The following is a 14,487-nucleotide window of genomic DNA, read 5'->3' on the forward strand; positions in this document are numbered from 1 at the left end:
CGGCCCTTGTGCACTAAAGGAGAAACAAGAAAGCCATGGGAAACCTAGGAAAGACTTTTTTGCCCAGTTGTAACAGTTAGACTTGGGCTTTGGAAAGATAACTAGCAGTATGGAAAATGGGACTTATGATAAGGTGATCTATGTTAAAATCTGAAAGTTTTGGTTTGTATTAAAATATACTTTTTAAATGTGCCATGAAAAAGAGGTCATTTTATCTTCCCTTTCCTATCAATCAGTTAAAATGACAAATGCTAAAACTAAATTGAAGCTGCTCTGCTTTCAGAAGAGAAGAATGAACCGCTTAAAAAAAAGGCCCTGAGGTTGAAAGCAGTCTTATGACACCTCAGCGGTAATCCAGTATGTTAGCTGAGCAAAATCTGGACATTTCATCTAATGATAGGAACTTTAAACAAAGCAGTTTTCTAAGTTGTAAATTTGGGACATATTTATAACCACTTAAAAACTGTATGAAGGGCTTAGTGGAGAGGAGAATGGAAAGTTGTTATTTAATGGGTAGAGAGTTTCAGTTTGGGAAGATGAAGTTCTAAAGATGAATGGTGGTGATGATTACACAACATTGTGAACGTACTTAATGCTGTTACCCACTACAGTTAAAAATGTTTACAGTGGTATGATTAATGTTTATGTACATTTTACTACAACTTAAAAAATAATTACTATATTATCTGGAAGAAAAAATCTCAGGCTGTGGCTACTCTTGGACAATAATAAATTCTGAGAAGACTGAAAAAAAAAACTGTATGTAAATCCAATATAACTGGTGATATACTTTGTCTGCCAATCATAATTAGTAGTAACCTACATTTGGCATTTATCTCCTTAGAACTTTTTTATATATGATTTCACTTAATGCTGACTTCATCCTGATGCCATCTCATAGGTACCAAGAAAATAGTGATTCTTACAGGTGAGAAAACAAACATGACTATATTTCATAATTAAATCAGTAACACTACCAGAACCACTACTGCACTGTGCTGGTTCAATAGATGCTGTGTAATCTAAAACATATCATTTTACTTTTTAAAAATAGGATATTTAATTTGATGTGAGTTGAAATAAGGATTTCTTCCATTCCATTTTCATGTTAGTATTTTAGGTGTGAAATAATATATATTTACCACATTTGCTGAAACAAAAGTTCAGTATGCAAGTTAAATCAGGTAACTTTTTGTCAAGCAAAATAAGACCACCAATGCATAGTACAAAATTTTTAATATACATGCAATTAGCACGCTTCGAAGAAACAGACTACACATGGAAATATTGGCATACAATTCAGCATTCTTTTGGGGGCAAGGAGGAGGGTGGACAATAAACACTACCACCTAAAATTAAAAGATTGAGACATACATTGTTTTCTCATGCAAACAGTAACAAACTACCTTTAGTGTGATATGAACTCTGTAGAAACCTGATTTCATAACAACAGCAGATGAATTTTATAACAAGAGCTCCAAGAAAGGAGGAAAAGTTGTCATGATCCTCAGATATAATTTCTAAATCTGCATTTAGCAGCATGTTAAGATGCACAAATTATACATTAGACAAATCTGAAAAATTTTACAATTATGGAATCTTGAATTTCCTTGTACATTATAAAAGTGTATGGGAAAAAAGCCATTTTTTAATTACTAAAGAATAAATGTCAGTTGAGAGTGGACCATGAATGATAAAGCATTTAAACATACTGATTGATAGTTCATAGGAAAGCAGCAGTAGTGCTTAAGTCCAGCCTAAAATTTTCAAATTTCTCCTTATCCATTTACTTATTCCCTTCTCCCAGAGTTTCCATTCTTCTCATATTATACCTTCTTTCCATCCCCCATGCTGATGAAAAACTGCTTTGGATACTTCATTCCCAATCAGGTGTACAGAATTGAGAAACTGAGAACAAAAATGTATAATTTCTCAAGAATATTTGCATTTCTACAAGTATTGAAGCTTTAAGCTAAAGGAAGAAAGCTCTGAATATGTTCTGGCACATCTAAGATAACTTATTTTAATGAATTCCAGGCCTTTGTCCCTGAAGCAACATTGTTTGACTGTCTTACATATAAGACTTGCTTTGTTACTATTTATTATCTTAAATTCCAAATTATGAGATTAAGCCCCTAAAGATTGCAGAAAACCACCACACTCCTACATTTCTAATACAAAGAATGAGTGTCGTCAGCTCAGCTCTTCTTGACTCTTCTCAATAACAACAATAAACAAAAATACCATATGAAGTCCCTAATAAGTACTGAAGCCTCTTCATGTAAACAATGTATAAAATTTCTTTGGCACAGCTAATCATGTTTTCCTCATATTACTATAGAAAATACATGGCATACATTTTCAGCATGGTGGAATTTTTAGGGATCAATGTAGCTGTTTCAAAAAAAAAATTACAACTTTTAAAAACTAATTTTACCTATAGAAGTGTGGGGATTTTCTTTAACATTAAAATATTTTAAAATGAGATTATGGTGTGATTAATGACAGAGGCCATATCATTGTTGCACACAGAGGAAAAAAAACCATCAATGACTATTAGACATACATTTATTATGATAACCACCCTACTAATCCTTGTTTAAAAACTTCCCAAATCTTTAACTAAGTTTGAACTCTTTCCTGACAAAACACTTTTTCAACATTTGTTCTACATTATCAAATTTTTCTGGCTTTTGAGACCTATTTGACTATATTTTAAAATTGATAGTCTTTTAAGAAAATCTTGGAAAACAGAATATATTCATTTTACCAAAATGGCACAAAATGCTGTAAAATTTTTCTTACAGCACTAACAAATTAAGTCAATAACTACCAAAACAGACACATTCCTATGGAGTTTATAAAATGTTAAGTGGAATGTTAAGTTGATACCAAATTATAACTATTAAAGAAAAACTGAATAAGCCATTATGAGAATGCAGCTGAGAACCTTCCTCTGATATTAAAAACAGGCATGTAAAGCACAGAACTTAGGAGGAAATTAATGAAAAAATGAAATTAACAGTTTTAAATATGAAAAAGTGAAAAAATACTTAGCTTAAGTCTCTGGAATAAAACCCTAAACTCAGTCTCTGGCCACTAAGGTATATTTAAATATATAAAAATCAGCTGAACAATAAATATGTACAATTTGCTATGAACTATTTGGTGGATCTTTGAAAGTTTTTCTTTTTAATCCTATTCCTTTTTGAACTTCCTCAATGACAAATATAAGAATTTTAAAAATGAAAAATGACAGGATCATTCTGTTTTTCACTCAGAATCTTACCTGGAGTGGATTCTTTCTAAGGCAATAGAATTTCGGACATGTACCAGAATAATATAAAATTTCAAAGGTCTTCCCAGCAGTCAAACGTAAATTAAACGTTTACAACATAAAATTTTCTGGCTTTTACATAAAAGTTTTCAGGTTGGAGTTAGCCCTGGACTTGTCATCTCTGTTGTAGGACTTGCAAGGTAGTCATTAGATTTTAAACTTGTTAGAGACTTGTAACTTGCCACTGATGTTAGAGATCCACAGAGGCCAAGTAACGAGGGAGTGTCTTCTTTACCTGAAAATTAGAATTAAATAGCAAATAACTAAATGCCCTTCAGGAATGATACAAATAAGATACTAAAACCATTAGAAACTTCCATAGCTTACAAGATATTGCAAATATATGCAATTATTAAAGATATGTTTGCCCTTTTGGTAGTTTCAACATCACCCTTAAAAAGCATTACAAATTTTGATTATTTGTGCTGCTCATAAAAGTTCTAGATATGGAAGTTTGAGATACCACGTTTAAAGCAAAAATAAAATATGTACCTTTTTGGAGAACATGGTCATGTCTAGTTAGTAAAGGATAATAAAAATCTAAACTAAATTTAACAGTTAACAGTCCCAGGCCACAGAAATAACCAGGAAATCCATATTTTGTTACAGCAGTACATTAGAAGAAGGTCAAAGCTGGTTGGGAGGTAAAGTGTCCCGACTCAATAGGAAGTCTTGATTTTGGGAGACTATTCATTTATTAAACACTTATTCAGTATCTACTATGCATCAAGAACCTAATGTTAAGTGTTGAACTTCAGTAGACCCATGAAGGAGGAATAAGTATGCCTGTTTCCATGGCTGAGGTAAAACAAGTTCTTTCCAAAACTGGGTAGGTTTCAACATCCAGTGTGCTACAACTGGCTATGTGGCTGGATTGGGGCTATGAAAGGCTAAGGTCTCTGAAAAATTAGAAGGTTTCCAAAGAAGATGGAAAACTTAGGCTTTACACAGTTAGAGAAGTTAAGCTGAGCCAAATACCAGATGTTTCTGAATATTACATACTGTTTTAAACAGCCCCTGTGAAGTGTTCCCATAGTCCTTTGTCCTTATCCCACCTTAACATATTGTATAATTGTGGGGCTACTCCTCCCTTTATTAGACTGTAAACTCTATGAGAAAGGATATGGACTTTGTGGTGTTTATTATATTCCCAGTGCCTAGGACACAGTAGATGTTCGTCAAATACCTACATAATAAATGATGATTCAGTGGAACTGCATTTGGACTCAAGATAGCTCCTGTATTCTTTTTAAATGTGTGACCATGGGCAAGGCATCTTCTCTGAGCCTGTTTCTTTTCTTAGAAATATGAACAGATACCAGAAGATGACAGGCTATGCTACTTAACTTCACAGGTTTTTTTTGACCAGTTAAATACAGGAACATAAAATGGCATTAGAAAAAGATATGGAACAGTAGTTGTTATATTCAGATTTTTTGTTTATCACATTACGTTAGTATCAAAAGGTTCATACGTTTAAGTATCCTTTTTATGTTTAAGCTTAGAGAATCATTTCAGGCCAAAATCAGCTCTGTGGAGTTTTTGTTAAAAGCCCCAGGGACTCAACTGTTATGGATAGTTTCTTCAAATTTCTACTTAATTATTGACGTTGAATCTTTTTTTAAAAATGTGCTGCTGATTTCTGGCAAAATGGTGGAATAGGAACAGCTCCAGTGTGCAGCTCCCAGCAAGAGCAACGCAGATGGCAGGTGATCTCCACATTTCCAACTGAGGTACCTGGTTCATCTCATTGGGACTGGTTAGACAGTGGGAGCAGCCCAAGGAGGGCAAGCAGAAGCAGGATGGGGCATTGCTTCACCTGGGAAGCACAGGGGGTTGGGTAACTCCCTCTCCTCACCAAGGGAAGCCATTAGGGACTGTTCATGACACTCTGGCCCAGATACTACACTTTTCCCACAGTCGTCACAACCTGTAGACCAGGAGATTTCCTCCAGTGCCTGTAACACCAGGGCCCAGGTTTCCAGGACAAAATTGGGCAGCCATTTGGGTAGACACTGAGCTAGCCACAGGCAGCAGTTTTTTTTCCCCCCATACCCCAGTGGTGCCTGGAACACCAGCAAGACAGAACCATACACTCCCCTGCAAAAAGGGGCTGAAGCCAGGGAACCAAGTCAACTGGCTTAGTGAGTCCCACCCCATGAAGACCAGTGAGCTAAGATCCACTGGCTTGAAATTCTTGCAGCCACTACAGCAGTCTGAGCTTGACCTGGGATGTTCAAGCTCAGTGCAGGGAGAGGCATCTGCCATTGCTGAGGGTTGAGTAGGCGGTTTTAACCTCGCCTGTGCAAACAGTCACCAGGATATTTGAACAAGGTGAAGCCATTGCAGCTTAGCAAGGTCTCTGCAGGCAGACTGTGTCACCAGACTTCCTCCTCACCAGGCAGGGCATCTCTGAAAAAAGGCAGCAGCCCATCAGAGACTTACAAATAAGGCCCCCACCTTCCTGGGACAGAGAACCTGGGAAACGGAGCAGTAGTGGACACAGCTTCAGTAGACTTAAATATCCCTGTCTGGTAGCTCTGAATAGAGCAGCAGATTTCCCAGAACAGCATTTGAGCTCTGATAAAAGTCAGACTGCCTCCTCAAGTGGCTCCCTGAACCCTGTGTATCCTGACTAGGAGACACCTCCCAGAATGGGCTGACACCTCACACAGGAGAGCTCTGGCTGTCATGTGGTATGTACCCTTCTGGGATGTAACAGGCAGCAATCTGTGCTGTTCTGCAGTCCCTGCTGGTGATTCCCAGGCTAGCAGGGTCTGGAGTGGACCTCCACAAACTCCAGCAGAAGTTCAGCAGAGGGGCCTGTTAGAAGGAAAACTAAGAGTTTCAACATCAACAGAAGGGACATCCACTCAGAGACCCCATCAAATCATCAGCAACTTCAAAGACCAAAGGTAGATAAATCCATGAAGATGGGAAGAAGCCAGCACAAAAAGGCTGAAATTCCAAAAACCAGAATGCCTCTTGTCCAAGGAATCACAACTCTTCAGCAGCAAGGGAACAAAACCTGACACAGAATGACTTTGATGAATTGACAGAAGCAGGTTTCAGAAGGTGGGTAATAACAAACTTCTCTGAGCTAAAGGAGCATGTTCTAACCCAATTCAAGGAAGCTAAGAACCTTGAAAAAAGGGTTAGAGAAATGCTAACTAGAATAACCATTGTAGAGAAGAACATAAATGACCTGATGGAGCTGAAACACCAGCCGGAGAACTTCACAGAGCATACACAAATTTCAATAGCCAAATCAATCAAGTGGAAGAAAGGCTATCAGAGACTGAAGATCAACTTATTGAAATAAAATGAGAAGACAAAATTACAGAAAAAAGTGAAAAAAAAATGAGAAGAAAGCCTCCAAGAAATATGGATTATTTGAAAACATCAAATCCATGTTTGATCAGTGTACCTAAAAGTGATAGGGAGAATGAAACCAAGTTTGAAAACATCCAGGTGAATTTCCCCAACCTAGAAAGTCAGGCCAACATTCAAATTAAGGAAATACAGAGAACAGCACCTCAAGAAGAGCAACCCCAGATACATAACTGTAAGATTCACCAGGGTTGAAATGAAGGAAAAATGTTAAAGGCAGCCAGAGAGAAAGGGTGGGTTACCCACAAAGGGAATCCCATCAGACTATCAGCGGATTTCTTGACAGAAACTATACAAGCCAGAAGAAAGTGGGGGCCAATATTCAACATCTTTAAAGAAAAGGATTTTCAACCCAGGATTTCATATCCAGCCAAACTAAACTTCATAAGCAAAGGAGAAGTAAAATCCTGTATGGACAAGCAACTGCTGAGAGATTTTTGTCACCATCAGGCCTGCTTTATAAGAGCTCCAGAAGGAAGCACTACACATGGAAAGGAACAACCAGTATCAGACACTTCAAAAACATACCAAATTGTAAAGACCATCAACGCTACGAAGAAACTACATCAACTAACAGGAAAAACAACCAACTAGCATCATAAAGGCAGGATCAGATTCACACATAACAATATTAATATTAAATGTAAATGGGCTGATGCCCCGGTAGAAAGACACAGATGGACAAACTGGATAGGGTCAAGACCCCTTTAAAACATTTCCAACTTAAAGCAGAAAATTCAGTTCAACACAATATTTACAGTGCCTGCACCTTCTGGATAACTGAATTTCTACTTTATTCCTCACATCCTATGACACTCATTCATTATATGGTCACTCTATCAATAAATGTTTAATATGTTGTTTATTATGTGTTAGACTCTAGTCATACACTGGTGAAAATGATGGATAAGATTTTTAAACTCATGAACCTTATATTTCAGAGGGGGTTTACAGACAAGAATCATAATCAATACATAGCCATATGATAGAGCATGCCTGGGATGGGTGGGGGGGCAGAGACAGAGATGGGGAAGGGGGTGGCTGTTTATGGTATGGCAGTGAAAGCTTCTTTAGAAAGATGACATTTGAAGAGAGTCTATCAAGCAGCGGTCTTAAGAAAGAAGGAAAATGCAAGTGCAAAGAGAGTCAAGGTAGGAACTAACCTGAAGAAACATCTAGGAGGTGTTTGCTCTGGTACACAGAACAAGGAAAAGAATGGTATGAAATCAGGCAGACACTGGCAAGAACAAGATCATGTAGGAGGCTAGGAAAAGCAGTTTAGATTTTATTCTAATTGCCATTGAAAGACATTGGAGAGTTTTAAACAGGCTTATAATATTTTCTGATTTTAGAGTTTATAGGTCACTTATTACTATGTGGAGAATGGACTGTGAGGGGGCAAGCAGCTTGCTCCAAGTGGCAGAGACTAAGGCTGTAGTAATGGAGAAGATAACGAGTCAATGTATATAGCATGTTTTATATGGGAGCTGACAGGACTTGTTTATAAATTGACTGTAATTGTAAGGAGAAAGAGTAGAATCTAGGATAATGGCTATAGTGTCAATATTTATTGCAAGAGAGAAGGCAGGGCAAAAATTAGGGGCTTAAGGGAATGCAAGTTCCCCTGGGGTAGGGGATTATTTTTCTTCCCCTATCTCTCACATACACCTGAAGTGGTAAACTGGGAGAAAAGAAAGAAAGACAAAACATTGAGAATCAGATCATACCAGTGATACTCATCCAATCCAAAGTGCTGGAGTAACAGCTTTGATGGAGAGAAAGAAAAGAGCTGTGAACCTATGACAGAGAGAAAGAAAAGAGCTTTGAATAAATGTCTGAAGTTTTAAAACAAATAGGTTGTGTCTTAGAAACTGCACCCAATACAGGAGCACCCAGATTCATAAAGAAGTTCTTGGAGACCTATAAAGAGACTTAGACTTCCACACAATAATAGAGGGAGACTTTAACACCCCATTGTCAGTATTAGACAGATCAAGGCAGAAAATTAACAAGGATATTCAGGACTTGAACTCATATCTGGACCAAGCGGAACTAATAGACATCTATAGAACTCTCCACCCCAAATCCACAGAATATCCATTTTTTCTCAGCACTGCATTGCACTTATTCTGAAATTGACCACATAATTGGAAGTAAAACACTCCTCAGCAAATGCAAAAGAACAGAATTCATAAGAAACAGTCTCTCAGACCACAGTACAATCCAATAAGAACTCAGGATTAAGAAACTCACTCAGAACTGCACAACTTCACTGAATGACCTGTTCCTGAATGATTACTGGATAAATAATGAAACGAAGGCAGAAATAAAGATGTTCTTAGAAACCAATGAGAATGAAGACACAATGTACCAGAATCTCGGACACATGTAAAGCAGTGAGTAGAGGGAAATTTATAGCACTAAGTGCCCACAAGAAAAAGGAGGAAAGATCTAAAACTGACACCCTAACATCACAATTAAAAGAATAGAGGAGCAAGAACAAACAAATTCAAAAGCCAGCAGAAGACAAGAAATAACTAAGATCAGAGCAGAATGGTAGGAGATAGACACACACACAAAAAAAACCCTTCAAAAAAAATCAATGAATCTAGGAGCTGGTTTTTTGAAAAGATCAACAAAATAGACCACTAGCCAGACTACTAAGAAAAGAGAGAAGAATCAAATAGGGGATATCACCACCAATCCCACAGAAATACAAATTACCGTCACAGAATACTATAAACACCTCTATGCAAATAAACCACAAAATATAGAAGAAATGGATAAATTCCTGGACACTTACACCTTCCCAAGACTAAACCAGGAATAAGTCAAATCCCTGAATAGACCAATAACAAGGTCTGAAATTGAGGCAGCAATTAATAGCCTACGAACCAGAAAAAGTCCAGGGCCAGACAATGTCACAGCTGAATTCTACCAGAGGTATAAAAGGAGCTGGTACCATTCCTTCTGAAACTATTCCAAACAATAGAAAAAGAGGGAATCCTCCCTAACTCATTTTATGAGACCAGCATCATCCTGATACCAAAACCTGGCAGAGACACAACTAAAAAAAGAAAATTTCAGGCCAGTATCCATGATGAACACTGATGCAAAAATCTCAATAAAATGCTGGCAAACCAAATCCAACAGCACATCAAAAAGCTTATCCATCAGGATCAAGTCACCTTCAAGGGATCTGCAAGGCCGGTTCAACATCCGCAAATCAATAAATGTAATCCATCACATAAACAGAACCAAAGACAAAAACCACGATTGTCTCAATAGATACAGAGAAGGCCTTCAACAAAATTCAACAGCCCTTTATGCAAAAACTCTCAATAATCTAGGTATTGATGGCATGTATCTCAAAATAATAAGAGCTATTTGTGACAAACCCGCAGCCAATATTATACTGAATGGACAAAAACTGGAAGTATTCCCTTTGAAAACTGGCACAAGACAAAAACACGCTGTTTCACCACTCCTATTCAACATAGTATTGGAAGTTCTGTCCAGGGCAATCAGGCAAGAAAACGAAATAAAGAGTATTCAATTTGGAAAAGTGAAGTCAAATTGTCTTTATTTGCAGACAACATGATTGTATATTTGGAAGACCCCCATCGTCTCAGTCCCAAATCTCCTTAAGCTGATAAGCAACTTCAGCAAAGTCTCAGGATACAAAATCACTGCAAAAATCACAAGCATTCCTATATGCTAATAACACAGAGCCAAATCATGAGTGAACTCCCATTAACAATTGCTACAATGAGAATAAAATAGGAATAGAACTAACGAGGGATGTGAAGGATCTCTTCAAGGAGAACTAGACACCTCTGCTCAAGGAAATAAGAGGGGACACAAACAGATGGGAAAACATCAAATGCTCAAATTACGAAAAATCAGTATCTTGAAAATGGCCATACTAGCCAAAGTAATTTTTAGATTCAATGCTATCCCCACCAAGTTACCACTGACTTTCTTCACAGAATTTGAAAAAAACCACCTTAAATTTCACATGCAACCAAAAAAATCGCCCGCATAGCCAAGACAATTCTAAGCAAAAAAAAAAAAAAAAAAAAAAACCAAGCTGGAAGCATCATGCTACCTGACTTCAAACTATACTACAAGGCAACAGTAATCAAAACAGTCTGGTACTGGTCCCAAAATGAGCTATAAACGAATGGAACAGAATAGAGGCCTCAGAAATAATGCCACACATCTACAACTATCTGATCTTTGACAAACTTGATAAAAACAAGCAATGGGGAAAGGATTCCTTATTTAATAAATAATGTTGGGAAACGGGCTAGCCATATACAGAAAGCTAAAACTGGATCCCTTCCTTACACCTATACAAAAATAAACTCAAGATGGATTAAAGATTTAAATGTAAGACTTAGCACTACAAAAACCCTAAAAGAAAACCTATGCACTACCATTCAGGTTGTAGGCATGGGCAAAGACTTCATCACTAAAATACCAAAAGCAATGGCAACAAAAGCAAAATAGACGAATGGGATCTAATTAAACTAAAGGGCTTCTGCACAGCAAAAGAAACTATCATTAGAATGAACTGGCAACCAACAGAATGGGAAAACATTTTTGCAATCTACCCATCTGACAAAGGGCTAATATCTAGAAACTACAAGGAACCCTAACAAATTTACAAGAAAACAACCCCATCAAAAAGTAGGCAAAGGATATGAACAGACACTTCTCAAAAGAAGACATTTATGCAGCCAATTAATATATAAACATATGAAGAAAGCTCATCATCACTGGTCATTAAAGAAATGCAAGTCAAAAACCACATTGAGATACCATCTCATGCCAGTTAGAGTGGTGATCATTAAAAAGTCAAGAGACAACAGATGCTGGAGAGGATGTGGAGAAATAGGAATGCTTTTACACTGCTGGTGGGAATATAAATTAATTCAACCATTGTGGAAGACAGTGTGGTGATTCCTCAAGAATCTAGAACTAGAAATAGAAATACCATTTGACCCAACAATCCCATTATTGGGTATATATCCAAAGGATTATAGATCATTCTATTATAAAGTCACATGCACAGGTATGTTTATTGCAGCACATACAGTAGCTCACAATAGCAAAGACTTGGAACCAACCCAAATGCCCATCAGTGATAGACTGGATGAAAAAAATGTGATACATATACACCATGAAATACTATGCAGCCATAAAAGAGGATGAGTTCATATCCTTTTCAGGGACATAGATGAAGCTGGAAACCATCTTTGTCAGCAAACTGACACAAGAACAGAAAACCAAACACCGCATGTTCTCACTCATAAGTAGGTATTTAACAATGAAAACCATTGGACACAAGGAGGGGAACATTGCATACTGGGGCCTGTCGGGGGATGGGAGAGAGATAGCAGGGAGTTGGGGGGACTGGGGGAGGGATAGTGTTAGGAGAAATACCTAATGCAGATGACAGGGTGATAGATGCAGCAAACCCCCATGGCACGTGTATACCTATGTAACAAACCTGCCTGTTCTGTACATGTACCCCAGAACTTAAAGTATAATAACAAAAATAAAAGATTGAAATGGGACCATATAATTCAAACTAGCCTAAAAAGTTAGGGAATTGGTCAAATGATGTTGGAAAGATGCAACCCAATGGGAAGAGAAGCTCTGATATTACACATCTGAAAGCAGTAATAGGAAAAAATCACTTTTATGTTTGTTCCTGAGGTTTTTTTAAAATACTTGATAAACCAGGTACCATGAGTGATTCAAGAATGAGGAAGCGGTCAACTGTGTCAAAAGCTGCTGAGAAGTTTAATCAAGTAAGACAGAACTTATTTTAGCAGTTTTCTGCAATATGTTTGTTAATAGCCGATTGCCTTGATGTGGCCTTTTATTAAAGTGGTAGAGACACCAAAGTCTGATTGGCAGGGGTTAAAAAAAAGAGTACAGGAAGTGAGTAAATGAAGGTAACAAAGATAAGCGTTTTAAAAAGGTTAGCCACACCATCCTGAGAAAGATACAAAGGCAGACCATTTTTAACCATAATATCTGCTTAATTTCTAGCATGATTCAAAGAGATGTCAATATTATTTTCAGGCAATCATCTGCAACCAAAATATAGATGGTATAGAAAAAGAATAATTTTGATATCATTTTTTGTTTTCTTACCTTCACTCATTAAATTTAATGTGTCTTGTTTTCCATCTCCTTCTTGTAACTGGCCCGGATCCAGAGAAGTCTGAGAAAGACTAACTTCTGCTGACAACTGGTCAAGACTTTGATAACTTTTCCTGTAAAGCAAAGAAGAAACACTACTTGAATTTCCTCTCACAAAAAAAGAATTTCTTGAGCAGTTCTCTAATGGCATTTGCAATTTGTTAAATTTCTGGTTAAAATTCTCCCCAGTATTTCCAGTAATTTTGCTTCATATTCTTGGCTTCAGTGCAATCTACATTACACCTTCCCTCTATCCTCTTTCATGGCATATGTGTTTAATCCATTGGAAAACAGAAAAGAAAGACAATTTGTCAGACATAATCCTCATACCAATTTTTGATTACACAGATGGTTAAGAAATGAGAACTTATGGTTATTACCAATTTTCAAAGAACAGAAAATCTTCAGATTGCTCTTAATGAAGATATAAAGTTAGCATAACAATAATGACCTAGTGTCTCTTAAGCACTTCAGAATTCTTCAGTGGCTTGACATTATTACAGATGGCCTTGATGTTATTACAGATTATATAGCAACAAAAATAAATTATTATTATAAATTCCTGGAATTAAGAAATTTACAAAGTGCTGGATAATAAATACCTGTTTGTATTAATATACATCAAGATGATTAAACTCTTCTCATCTAGTTGCTATTTTGAGGCCCATTTTCTATTAAGCTAATACAAAGTTAAGTATATTTAATAATAAATTCAGTTATAAATGGAAAGTTAATAAAAGCTTATTATGAACCTTTCCTCATATTTTGTTCTTCAGGATAAAACCAACTCAAAAGATAAATGCATCTTTAGTGTTATATTTTACATAAGGAAAATTATTATTTCCATATATAAGTGGTCTAGGGAAATCATATGTTTTTCAGCCTCAATATCTACCTCCCAAGATAGCCAAACACCATCTAATTTTCTAGAAATATATTTTACAATAATTTTTATAGGAATGCACATATAATTTAAATGATCTGTTTCACAGCTCTCTCTATTCATATACACAAATGTAGACAGTTAAAGATTTTCAAAAATATGTATATTAAATGTTATCTGAATGCTTATGTTTAGTCCCCATTTTATGTTAATCATGACTCAATTCAAAATGGGGAGAAAAGGGGAAAAATAATTTGCTTTAGTAAATGAATAACAAACCAGATTGACAGTTTAAAGTTTATAAAGTGTTCTCACCGTATAATATGACTTTTACATGTTCATAGTATTAAAGTCCTTAGTTAAAATAATTTTTTTAAGTACCAGGAAATTATACTATTTCAGGAAACTTATGACCATTACAACAGATAACATTTATATGAGCTATGTAATGTGCAATAAAAATGATTTCTAATATTTACATAGCACTTACTATATGCTAGGCACTTGTTTACATATATATATACATGAACTTATTTCATCCTCACAACTACCATAAGAAGCTAGAATTATTACTATCTACACTTTATGGCAGAATAAACTGGGTCACAAAAAGATTAGATTTAAACCTGTTAGTCTGGCTCTAATTCTCTCTCCTTAACTA

At 36.3% G+C, this 14,487-nt stretch overlaps 1 protein-coding gene across 17 annotated transcripts in view; it reads right to left on the reverse strand.

The window, feature by feature from the left end:
- Positions 1-1,219: 1,219 nt before the first annotated feature.
- The window catches only part of RUNDC3B (RUN domain containing 3B), a 207,653-nt gene continuing 194,385 nt past the window's right edge, over positions 1,220-14,487 (reverse strand). For 12 of the 17 annotated variants that reach the window (XM_054237809.2, XM_078342951.1, XM_054237811.2 and 9 more), the window contains 2 exons: positions 12,896-13,017; positions 1,220-3,572 (listed from right to left, as the gene is read on the reverse strand). In XM_054237809.2, coding sequence (XP_054093784.1) covers positions 3,427-3,572; positions 12,896-13,017 — 268 coding nt within the window. In that variant the 3' untranslated portion in view covers positions 1,220-3,426. Of the gene's footprint in view, positions 3,573-8,454; positions 8,525-12,895; positions 13,018-14,487 lie in introns of all 17 variants that reach the window. The other 5 variants (XM_035253920.3, XM_078342947.1, XM_078342946.1 and 2 more) reach the window with 1 other exon arrangement.

The sequence above is a fragment of the Callithrix jacchus genome, chromosome 11 (assembly GCF_049354715.1).
Source record: "Callithrix jacchus isolate 240 chromosome 11, calJac240_pri, whole genome shotgun sequence".
NCBI classification, from domain to species: Eukaryota; Metazoa; Chordata; class Mammalia; order Primates; family Cebidae; genus Callithrix; species Callithrix jacchus.